This window comes from Crotalus tigris, unplaced genomic scaffold (genome assembly GCF_016545835.1).
Source record: "Crotalus tigris isolate CLP2741 ecotype Arizona unplaced genomic scaffold, ASM1654583v1 scf7180000020074.1721668, whole genome shotgun sequence".
Classification (NCBI taxonomy): Eukaryota; Metazoa; Chordata; class Lepidosauria; order Squamata; family Viperidae; genus Crotalus; species Crotalus tigris.
Window position 1 is genome coordinate 345,488 of NW_024097846.1, and position 12,246 is coordinate 357,733.

Consider the following 12,246-nt stretch of genomic DNA (forward strand, 5'->3'; position numbering starts at 1 on the left):
TCTTCAATTGAGGCATTAAAGGTTGGCTGTCTGATGTGACAAACCCTTTGTCTTATCCATTTCTTGAAATTTCCAGTGCTGATTGAGAGCTACCAAACTAGAAATGGCCAAAAGTAGTCAGTAAACATCACCATATTTCAGTAGAAAGTCAAATCAATTTCCAACAACCTGATCCTCAGAGAAGTTCTAAAGTAAGCAGAAAAGTAAACAAATTACAGGTGGCATAAACAAAAGATAGAAGGGCAAACTGCTGGCAGCGAACTCCTTTTCTATAATCAGAGGAGTCATACTGTTGTTTATTTCAACTTTGATGTTTATTTTAAAACAGAAGTCCAAGGTCTAATCTCCAAGATAATTTTTTTGTTAAATTCAATTTCATTCACTGCTGTTTATAGCCGAACTCATTCACCATCATATAGTTCAGTGGTTCTCAACCTTTCTAATGCCGTGACCCATAGTACAGTTCCCCATGTTGTGGTGACCCCCAAATGGGTGTGGCCACCAATAAGAGGGAGTAGGACAGCTAGGGAAAAGGGAAAAAAATGGTGGACAGCATGGCTTGGCGACCCCCGTGAAATGGTCGTTCGACTCCAAATGGGGTCCCGACCCACAGGTTGAGAACCACTGATATAGTTAGTTGGGAGGATCTAATACTTAACAGAAGTTAATAGACATTTAAGACAAAATACTTAACTGAAGTTACCACTCTCTGTACAAGGTAGGCTTAAACAGCAAAACTAGAGACTATTAAAAAAAAATCCTCATCTGTTATCAAGTAGCCACTTAGTTTACAGCTTTGATAGCTTAAACATATTTAGGCCAATAGAAAGGCAAGAGGCTCCAGATGCATAGCGGATTTCTTTCAACATGCCGCACCACTCTTTCTTCTCATCGTCATACCTGCAGGAACAAAGAGTTATATAAGTGGGGCCCTTTAGCTTTTTTCCAAGCTATCTGTACCCAGTAACTCCAAGTTTCTTTTTTTTAGCATCCTGTCTTATATTAATACAGATATTGTAGAATAATTGCTAGTCTAAGAATGTAACAAGCTACCCAAGGAAATAGACATTCCAATATGCCGTCTTCCTTCTGAATGCCTGTCTTGAAAAGGAATATTAACCCTCCTGCTTTTGTTTCTGAATCTTGCATCTATCTAAAATCCCCAAGTGCTTCAATTTGTCTGAACTGTCCTCATCTTTTCTGCCAACTCTTCACTCATTTCTATCTTCCTGTCCTCAAAGTTTCTCCCCAAGTTTCAGACTTACAGTTAGTTCATGTGTTTTCAAATGCTGTATCCAATGCACATTTTCTACTCTCATGCATCTGTCTGCATGTGCTCCTGATCTTTTTCCTTCCTTCCTTCCTTCCTTCCTTCCTTCCTTCCTTCCTTCCTTCCTTCCTTCCTTCCTTCCTTCCTTCCTTCCTTCCTTTCCTCTCTCCCTCCCTCCCTCCCTCCCTCCTCTCTTTCTTTCTCTGTCTCACATACACACAAGCTTTCAACCAGGATTTCCTGGGAACTGTTAAGCTGTTGCAAGGAGCGCAGAGGTGCCAATGGGAATAGCTCTTGGCCCTGCAGCAATGGAACCTTAATGCAGGGTTAGGAGGGCAGTTGCCCTCAGCCTACCCTGCCAAGCACACAGCTGTACTTTACACTGTGAAGCTGCAGTGGTGGTGCTTCCCGGGACAGCAAGCCTCAGCTTACGTCTCAGCTGGAATCACCTTGCTTCCTCATTCTCCCAGATTGCTGGGAGTCAGCATATTTATTTATTATTTTTTTTAATCCCAGCTTTTATTACTTTTTAAGTAAACTCCAGGTGAGAAAAATACATAATACTTCTTCCTGCTCTTGTTTTCTCCATAACAACCCTGTGAGGTCAGTTGGCTGAGTGATTGGCTCATTATTATTACTGCATTCTTTTACTATGTGCATCACAAGAATTTAAGAGTCTTTCGCATCAATACATGAAAAGGCTCAGGCACTTGTATTTGAGATCCCTGCTTTCAAAGTCTCTAGTAAGAGCAGGTGCGCTTTTTCAGTTTGGTTGGCTCAGGGCTGATTTTCAAGAAGGTAGCCTCCCTGTCATGAGCGTCCAAAAACGTTACCTCACGGTGCAGAGACAGGCATTATTTTAAAGCCTGTTGTGAAAAAGTTGTGGTGGGCAAGTGGGAGTTTCCTGACATCGGTCATAGGAATTAGAGATGAGCACAGATCTCCTTTTGAATCCAGGCCTTGCTATGCCAAAACAAAAACTCAGTGCACTCAGGAAAAAAATATATAGTAGCTCTCTATAAAAAAAATTTTTTTCTGCATGCAGTTTTGCTATGTAATTTGATGTTTTTAATACTATGCTTTTATGAGAGGTATTAAAATGATGTAATATGTAGAATATGTTCAAGCAAAACCAAAAATAGGCAACGCAAAATCAAGTCTTCATTTAGTACTTCTAAAGATTTTAGTGGAGTTTTACTCTATGTTATCCTACATATAACTAATACGAATAACTTGAATCTCTTGAGTTAGCCAATTGAAACAAAATATTTGAAACAAGCTTACTTCCAGATGTCATTAACTTCATTAGGAGCAAATTCCTTTGATTCAAGCTGAACCATTGCAAAGCCTCCAATCGCATACAAGGATCCAGACAATTCAACTAAGCTAATGGAACTTCTCTCCTGGGGGAATTCTGGCATAACTTCCCACCTGCAATTTAATGAATAAAACATTCAGTTTTAGAATATAACGTTTGAGTATGTTTTTTTCTAAAAAGGAGGGGGGTATCTGTAACATGCCTCTGAAGATGTAGTTCAGTGGTGGTGAACCTATGGCACGAGTGCCAGAGGCAGCATTTGGAGCCCTCTGTGGGCACACGTGCCATCGCCCCAGTCCCGCCTCCCCCACAACCCCCTCCACACCAGCCCCCCTGGAGGACAGTCGCCCCCCCAGGCATGCCCCGCCTGGAGTAGCACAGCCAAGGACATGGCAGTGGGGACAAGACTCTGCCCTTGCGCCCCGTCGCAAACAGATTATGCTGTGGGGCACGGGTGGACAGCGTGGCAGCCATGGCACTACTGGGCTGCCGGGGTGATCTGCGGCGGATCGTGGAGGTGGTGGGTGGCCCTGCGGGTGGGGGCGGGGCAAGGGCAGGGGTGGGGCAGTGCAGGGTGGGGCAGTTTTGGGGCACTCGGTGTCTAAAAGATTCGCCATCACTGATGTAGTTGGTGCAGAATGCAGTGGTGTGGATAATTTGAGACATACCACAGTATGTTCTCATTATATCACTATTTTACAAATTGTGCTGGTTCCTATTAGATTTGCAAGTACAACTCAAGATGCTGTTTATCATCTACAAAGCCCCAAATAACACATATTCAGGTAATTTGCAGACATACTTATTTCCAGTTACTTTGCTTGTCCCCACTTACTGTTTCATAATGGCTCAGGCCCCACACTTCAGACAATACCATTTGATGGGATGTAGGAGCACCTGCCCTTTGGAACAATCTCCTCTCCCTACCCTCTTCCCAGAGATTTGGATGGCCCCAATCCTGTTAGCATTCAAGAAAACTTTAAAATATGTTTCCTCCCCCCCAAGGTGTTTAGTCAGGATGGGAGATAGAGCATGTGGTTGGTGAGCCCTGGCTTTATGCTCTTTAATATGCTGGCTTTTGGATTTGGGGTTTTGTTATTGATATTCACTGCAATATTGTTTAGCAAAGTTATTTGATTATGCTGTACTAGTTCCCTTCTGTTAACAAAAGGAAAAGATAATAGTTGTAGCATCTTGTAGGAAATGTAGATAAGTAAAAATACCTTTACATACCTGTATGTATTATTCTACCACGAGAGATTTTTTTAAGTGCTTTAATTAATAGAATACATACGACTGCATTGCACTAAGAACTGTTTGTTTTTTAAAAGCAAAATAATTTGTCAGAATGAAACGGTTTTAAGAAGTGGACAGGCTGAATAAAGTTAGATGTACATTAATAAAGAACAAATTTTTTCAGAAAAGGCAAAACAGATTCAATTAAAGCATATAGTTCTGCTCAAAAGAGTATGACCATCTACTGAAAAATGTTCTGAGCTTAAATATGTAATAACGTGCTTTAGATGCACATACCCACATGCATGCGGATGGAAACACACAGCCTTGTATGGTGAAAATTATTTCCTTAGATCAGATCGTACAACATAGGACCGGCTACAATGTTTATAATACTGTATCCTAGTAATTGATATTTCCAGACCAGTTCACAATACAGATAGTCCTCAGGTTATGACCTTCTCATTCAGCAATAATTCACAATTACAACACTGCTGAACAAGGGGAGTTTACCGCGGGTCTCCAAAAGTTGCTGCCACTGGAATGTCCCCATTGTCACTTGATCGTGATTTGGGTGTTTGACAACTAGCTCATACTTACAACAGTTGCAGCATCCTGCAGTCATGCAATCATAATGTGGGATCTTCTCTGCCGACCTCCCACAATTAAACTGGCAGAAGTCTGTGACTCACTCCTGGTCTTACCTACCCATGCTCTGTACTGCCAGATACTGCGACAATATTTATACCATTTAAAGACGTTGATTGCATTTATAAATAAAGGGGTAAGGATTCTGATGGGCCCCAAAGGAAGTATTAATGGTGGCCCTAAACTGTGCTATTAAACAAGAATTGATGGATTGTAGACTAACTTGTTAGTGGTGAGATCAAGGGCTTCAACTGAAGCCGAGAGGCCTTCTTCGGTAACACCTCCGGCAACCACAATTTTCCCTTTGTGGATGGCAACACCAAACATGGAGCGGGCCAGTTTCATGGGAGGCAGATCGCGCCAGTCTCCCCGCTTGGAATTGTAGATGAATACTCTGTTTGTGCATTTTCTGTATACGAGAAGAAAATCAACAGTTTGAAAAACGGGGACAACAGCAATGATCGAAGCACATACTTAAGACAAATTGGATTGGGTGCCAGCAATCCTATGCGAGAAAGTCCTTGAAAAACATGGGGAAGAAATGCCGCTTGGGGAAACATCAGATAAGAGAGGGTTCAACCTGCAACTGCATAATGGGCAGAGAAAGAGTCTCAGGAGGGACCCTCCCTAACCTCTCAGGCTGTAAAAGGAGACGGGGCAGGAGATCAGACTTGCAAGGGTCTGTTAAGGTGGCTTTACAATAAAGTAGAAGGAGCTCATCTGGTCATATTTCTTGTCTGATGTACATGGGAAGGGTGATAAGTCACGGACTCAGCTGGATGGGGAAATAGGCTAGCCCTGCAGGCAGACCATCCCATCCCAAATGCCCGATTTTTAACAATGCACTAATGAAAATTGCTCTCAGTTGCTTGCTGACCTGCCTGATGCTTTTTTCAAAAAATTATTTGATATGCGCTCTGTTCTATACATATGCAATATTCTCTGCTATATTTTCTTTTGTTGATGGGTAGCCATTAACAAACAGTATATGCCAACTGGGCAATATATAAACATAACTCAGGAGTAGGCAACCTTGGCTCTTTTATGACTCGTGGACTGCAATGCCCAGAATTCCTGAGCCAGCATGGCTCAGCATGGAAACCTCTCCATTTCTCCTCAGCATGGCTGGCTCAGGAATTCTGGGAGTTGAAGTCCACGAGTCATAAAAGAACCAAGGTTGCCTACCCCTGACTATAACTAATGCTGTTTTGGCTTTCAGGCTCTATAGAGTAAATGCAACAATTATGTTGGTGATCACTGAGATATAGTGTGAAAGCAGTATGTGCTCTGTGCATACATTTGTGATACTGAGTTTTCAGAGTACAGGATAAAAATATAAAAGCTACTGGTCATGTTAGTTTGGAGAGTATTTGTATCTCTGTAGTCACAGTGTACATTCTGTTGTGCCTTGTTGCTGTTGAACTTTTCAGAGCTCAAAAAGGATGGCTGCCTTTGTGTTCCTATGGGAAATTTGTGATGTTCTCAATTTTTAAAATAATCCCTGTAAAAAGTTTTCTGTAGTTAGGTGGCAGATATCAATGTGGATCACCACTCTGCCTAAATATTATGGGTAAAAAATAAGGGAACAAAGAAGCTTGTTCAGAGTTCTTTCTTCAAATTTTGTTCTGTTACATTTGATGAATTTCATGTTTTCTATTTACACAAAATGAAACATTTCAGGTAGAATTGTTTCATCCCAAGCTTAAAACAAAAAATACCTTCTATTTTATATGCATCCTTATTAAAGATCAGACAAAGCCCTTGGAATTCTAAAGTTAAAAACTAGTTATTTCTGTTACTATAGCACTTCTTCTTCTTTTGGGTATTTTCCACTCAAATATTTTCTGATATAGCTTGATTGCAAATTTCTGGATGTATTGTTTTATTGCCATGGCTAGTTAATGAAGATTTCCTATACCACTGCTGTGATGATTTCAGAAAATTAGATGGTCAGGAATAATAAAATAAAATCCTTAAGGTTAATGGAAACCAACTGTTGAACCTGAATGTGAATGTAAAAACAAACATGAACTGATTCCTGTTTTATATTATTTGTGAGTTATTTCTAATTTTTATATCAGTGCCAGGCACTGGGTTTGTGCCTAATGAATTGCTTATTTTTATTCTTAAAAAATCAATATTGTTCTGTTAGCTTTCATGCCTACAGTGTTACTTTGTTCAAGGTACAATTTATCTCTACACTTGTTACTCTATCCTCTGATTTACTGGATGATAAAACTGCAAATCTAAACACTTGTTAAATCACTGAATTAATAGTTCTACACTACAACAACATCTTCCTCAGAACATTGCAGAAATGGGGCTTCACACTTCCAAAATCAGCACTGGGAAATCTAAATAAAGAGTAACCGAAACTTCACTCATCTTGAATGTCAAGTCTGGGCCAATACACATACAATATACAGATCAGTCATCAGATCTTCAAAGCCTTTTCCTTCCCTGTGATGAATATCTGCATTGATCTTGAAAGCAACTAAGGTTTACACTGACCTCAGCTGCAAGCCTCAGCTGTTAATAGGATTTTAACCAGAGCAAATAGTTGTGTGGATAATTTGGGGTGGGGAATACTTGCGACACTCTTGAAGCTGTCCAGTACTCACTTATCATCTGTCTTTCCTCCAAGGCAATATATAGCTCCATTATGTGAAGCAGTAGCATGGCCATATACTTTCAGGGGGAACTTTTTGACTTCATTCCACTTGACTGACCTGGGAGGGAAAAGGGACATCCGTGAGGCTTTTCAATCTAATAGGCAATCAATTAGATACCTTGTCAAACAAATCAGTGTTAAGCAACTTACTCTGGATCGTAACATAAGACTGAATCCAGAGACTCCTCAGTTTGGAGATCTTTGCCTGCAATTACATAGACTTTGTTCTCTGATTCTCCCAGTCCAAACAAGCATCTGGCAGAAGGCAGGGGAGGCAGGCCAATCCATTCAGATGTAATGGTGTCCAGCTGGATTAAAATGTAGAATGAAGATGGTTAGCAAATGTGCTGTGCATATTAAAAACAGCTCACAGCAGCATTATATAAACATTTTAGCACATCCCGTCACTTTTTACTTTCAGATCTGGAAACAAGCACATTATGTCTTAACCCTGAGACTTCTGGCTTCCAGCATTTCCCCATTTCATTTCCATCCCCCTTCCATGTATTTGTGGGTGTCAATGCATCCTTTGAAAATCACTCCCCTGAGTCCTTCAAGGCTTTAGGGCACGGGTGTCCAATCTTGATGACTTTAAGACCTGTGAACTTCAACTCCCAAATGGCTGGCTGGGGAATTCTGGGAGTTGAAGTCCACAGGTCTTAAAGTGGCCAAAGTGGCCAAAGGTGGCCACTCCTGCAAATTTTTCTAGGCAGAACCTATGTTGAGTTTTGCTTTTCTTGGGCTTTTCAGTTTCCTTAGAATGTTAAGCATTTGCCTCCAAAGCTAAGCAAAAGCACTCCCAAGAGTAGACTGAGTTCAAAGATTTGCCCTGCAAAAAAAGAATATATGTGGAAGGAATGAAATCCACTTCTTTAAAAGTGTCAGCAGTTGCTTTAAAGCAGCGGTTCTCAACCTTTGTGTGACGGCGACCCCTGTCACACGGACGCGGCACGCATGCGCGGCGCCCCCATGCGCGGCGCGCATGTGCGGCGCCACCCCGAGGGGGAAAAATGGCGGATCGTGTTGTTTGGCGACCCATAGGTTGAGAACCGCTGCTTTAAAGGAAGGCAGGCTTTTATTTCTAAGTTTAAATTAAGCCTTTTTCATTTCTATCAGATCTTATAAGTATAGTTTCTGAATTGTTACTTGATCCTAACTCATGTGAACAATTGGGCTTGTTAAGACATTGTTGATTATTCTACACAACATCTGTCTCTGTTCCCTTGGAGGATATCATTAGATTGTTTGTCCTGGATGGCCCCAGTCCTTTCTACCAATAAATAAAAGAGCAAAATTTGTCCATCTCTGCATTAAACTATGACTTAGTAATACTATAGCTTAATGCAGAGATGGGCAAATGTTTGCCAATAGTGTAATGGACTTTATATAGATGACTAGTGAGATGATCAAATGTAATTTTATGTGCCCAAATACATAAATCTATCTACATATACTTAGGAGGAATTATTTTTTGGTATATCTCTTATTTTGAAATGAGCAAGGAACTGTGTAAATGGAAGAGCTCCATGTGATATGGATTGAGGCAAGCAATGAGTAAAAATAAGGAATCAAGAACATTTTTTTAAAAACACACCAAGAACCTCACTAAAGTTGACATAGTCTCATTCAAACATTCATTTGAACGAGGATACAAAAAGATTGTGTACAGTTCTTATTCACAGTTGGCAGAAAAATGAAAGAGCTTGTGTAATGACAACTATGAGTAGTTTCTTTCAGGCCTTTTGCCAAAGGTACTAACAAGACAGGACTGAGCATGGCCACCAGCCACCAGCTGACTTGATTCAAGTGTTTAAATACCCACCTGATCAGTGATTTTAGAGCAGACAGTGCCATAACATCTCTTATGAAACCAATACAGGTTCATTTTCACACATAATTTGCTGCACACAAAGATAATGTTTTAGCAGAAAAATATAGAGGAAACTGGATTAGAACATGCTATTGTTCTAAAGATTCTCTAGAAATTACGCTAAACTAATATATACCCTTTTGCATATATGTGAATACATCCCTGAACTGGAAAGAATCAAAACGAGGCACTAAACATCTACATCGATGTTAGATTTTTAACACATGGAACTATTGTCTATTTTCTTATCCTGAGTTAAAGAAATAAAGGTATACCTGAAAGAAGTATGACTGGAAAGGCCGTTCCTTGTTCTCTTCATCCACATACAATCCTCCAACCACATAGACCTGCTTTGGCTTTGTGACTATGCTGGAATGATTTCTGGGAATCAGTTCTGAGAGTGCTGCTAAATAACACTCGTTTTCTGTAGGGTCATAAGCTACAGTGGCAGTGTCATTGATCAAAAGAATGAGATCTTTAACAAACATCCCGTGCCTTGGAACATCATTTAGGAAGCCGGGGAGTAAATCTTCATTCCCTACATCCCCGTTAACCTCTCCTTTGGCTGACTTTCCTGCTGCTTTTGTAGGTTCAGGCAATTTCCCACCAAAGGCATCTTTAATAACTTTAATTTTTTTTGAAAGGTCTGGGTTGCTTTTAATGATGTCTTCCTTCTCAACGTGGTCCTTGAAGTACTTCTCCTCCATCAGGCGAAAACGGATACAGTCAAAGACTTCTTCAAGACTCTTTACCCGGTTCTCTTTATCTGACTTGACCCATCTCATGACAGCTTCGAAAACGACTTCCTCCTTTTCAACATTCAGACTGTCTGGTGAAATAATCGAAATAAGTTCATGGGGAGCAAGCTGCATGAAGTCCTCTTCTTTGCAAATTTTCACAAAGTGGTCAGACACAAAATCACGGGCAGACAATGCAAGTCTTGGGCAGTCAAGGAGGAGACCTAACCTAAGTATGGCCAAGCAATTGCCAACAGCGAGCCTTTTCTGAAGATAAGAAACACAGACAGTAAAAATAGATGGAATTTGAAAGCGGCTGGCCAAAGCAAAAATATCTTGCACATTAGAATCATTAAGGTCGATAGTTGCAGAATAAAGGTATTTCACAATCATATCAAGGATAGCTGGGTCAACATTATCCAGCACTACTTCTTTCTTTTTATCTTCACTTTGCTCAGATAAGAAGAATTCGCGGAAATAAGGACTACAAGCTGACAAGATCAGTCTGTGACATGGCAAACTTTTATCCCCTGCTTTTAGGGAGCAGTCAACAAACTTTTTCTCTTCCAAAAGCTCCCTAAGGCCATCTTGAAGAAGAGTGGATTGATAAAGTCGAAGTTCTTCAGTAAGTTCTCTCTGGGAATCCATTTTCTCGAAGGCTTGGCTACCAAAGCACAAAAGAAACCCCTCTTGTTGGTACCTAGGTCTGCCTGAAAAAGGCAGATCAATGTACATTGCACTGCTTGAAGCTTCTGTAATTTAATCTGGTCAACTAAATATAGTACAGAGTTTCACTAGCTGGAATTCAGAATGGATGGTGTTGGAAAATGGAGCGTGCAGCTGTCATGTTGAAAAAAGCAACTGTTGCTTTAGTCACTAGGGAATCAGTTTTACTTATTACACATGCTGAATGATGGAGGTTACTTGTAAAGTATACTTAGCATTGTGACTTAGCAGCGGCGCAGAATTAGGTTTGAATGTAGTGACTAAGAAATTGGTCTCTATAACATTTGTGTCACTTAATACTTCAGCTCAAGTATGAACCAAAAAAGATGGAAGTTAGCAGGTGATGGCCAATAACCAGACATGACTGAAACCTCCTATAAAGATTATTATTTCACCGAATATCTTCAATCTACATGCCTATAAAAACAAATTCCTCCAAAAGCTGTGCTAGGGGGTAAATTTGGGAATTTATTTTAGCCTATTACTGGAATTATTCATCTCATTGTTTTGTAACACGTGCAGTGATTTAAGATAAAATTAGGGTTGAGTCTCAAACAGCAATCCAGAGAATAGCAGCAGTCTGGGCATGAATGCTCAACCAAATTAAGGATGTGTTTTGTATTATGTATGAATCTAAATAGGCTGAAAAGAGGAAAAGGGCTTAAGCTGAATCAATGAAATCATAACAAAGCATTAGGTATTTGTGACCTTGAGTAGTGTACTGTACTATAGGTAGTCCTTGACTTACGAACATTTGTTCACGACTATTCAAAATTATAACAGCACCAAACTGGGGGAACTTATGACTGGGCTGAGAAGCTGCAGCCATTGCATCACCCTCACAATCATGTGATTTACCACTTGCTACCTTCCCTGCCAGCTTCCCACAAACAGTCAATAGGGAAGCCGGCAAGGCAGGTAACAAGTTGCTCTATATAAGTTGCTCCCAATGCTTTTTCTCCTGAATAGCCCCACTGTGGAGTATGATATCTCAGGGATTTCATACTCTGTAGTAGCCTGCCCATAGCTCCTTCACTACCCATGACCCCCACTGGCCCATAGCTGTGACTGCCCATAGCTCCTTCACTACCCATGACCCCCACTGGCCCACCTGTGGCACCTCCCCACCCCTAGGGCTCCTGATTAATGACCTGCATTGTCCTGGGGTCACGATGGCAACTGGAGCTGCTAGCACTAAGTGATATGGTCATGTGACATTGCCATTTATGACTGCATTGCTTAGTAATGGCAATCCCAGTCCCATCTGCTGTTGAAACTTGAGGACTATCTGTATGGTCTTTAATTTTCATTGGATCAGGATGTTATTCAAAGCTTTTTGTTTGAAACATTGTACTGAATTTCACATATATAATTTTTAGACTTCACTGGCAGTGTTAGTGCTAGATCTGAAGATTAAATGTTGCTGAATTTTGCAAGATTTCAGTATTACTAATTGATTCTACCTATGTTGACATTTAGCTAGTCTTCTCAATATACTATGTATTCAGACTAGCTTTGCAAACAGGTGGCTTGTGAATCCACAGCCATTCTCTCTTGCTGGGGTTCAGACTAAGTTTGTTTCTCCCTATCAGCTTTTGGGGACAGGTTCAGGTCCTCCACCACAACTTCTGCCATGTTCAGGAAGGATGTCCATAACTGGATGGTGGTGGAACCACTGGCTGAAGAGGAAGAGGTTCTGATAGGAGGAGTTAAAATACATTCTATCTTAGACTCTGTGAGGGGGAGGAAGCATTTAAAGCAGTGGTTCTC

General features: G+C 40.7%; 1 protein-coding gene across 1 annotated transcript; it reads right to left on the reverse strand.

Annotated features, from left to right (window-relative positions):
* Positions 1-235: 235 nt before the first annotated feature.
* Positions 236-10,475, reverse strand: KLHL41 (kelch like family member 41). The gene is made up of 6 exons (XM_039365423.1): positions 9,289-10,475; positions 7,294-7,451; positions 7,094-7,201; positions 4,696-4,881; positions 2,555-2,701; positions 236-900 (listed from the first exon to the last, which is right to left on the reverse strand). Exons 1-6 carry the CDS (start codon positions 10,396-10,398, stop codon positions 789-791), a joined length of 1,821 nt encoding a protein of 606 aa, XP_039221357.1. The 5' UTR covers positions 10,399-10,475; the 3' UTR covers positions 236-788.
* Between the last annotated feature and the right edge of the window lie 1,771 nt (positions 10,476-12,246).

Coding starts and splice junctions, on each gene's coding strand:
- KLHL41 (XM_039365423.1), bottom strand. CDS start 10,398: ATGGATTCCCAGAGAGAACTTACTGAAGAACTTCGACTTTATCAATCC. Junction 7,202..7,293: donor GTCTTATGTTACGATCCAGA/GTAAGTTGCTTA, acceptor TTTCCCTCCCAG/GTCAGTCAAGTGGAATGAAG. Junction 4,882..7,093: donor GGAGGAAAGACAGATGATAA/GTGAGTACTGGA, acceptor TCTCGTATACAG/AAAATGCACAAACAGAGTAT.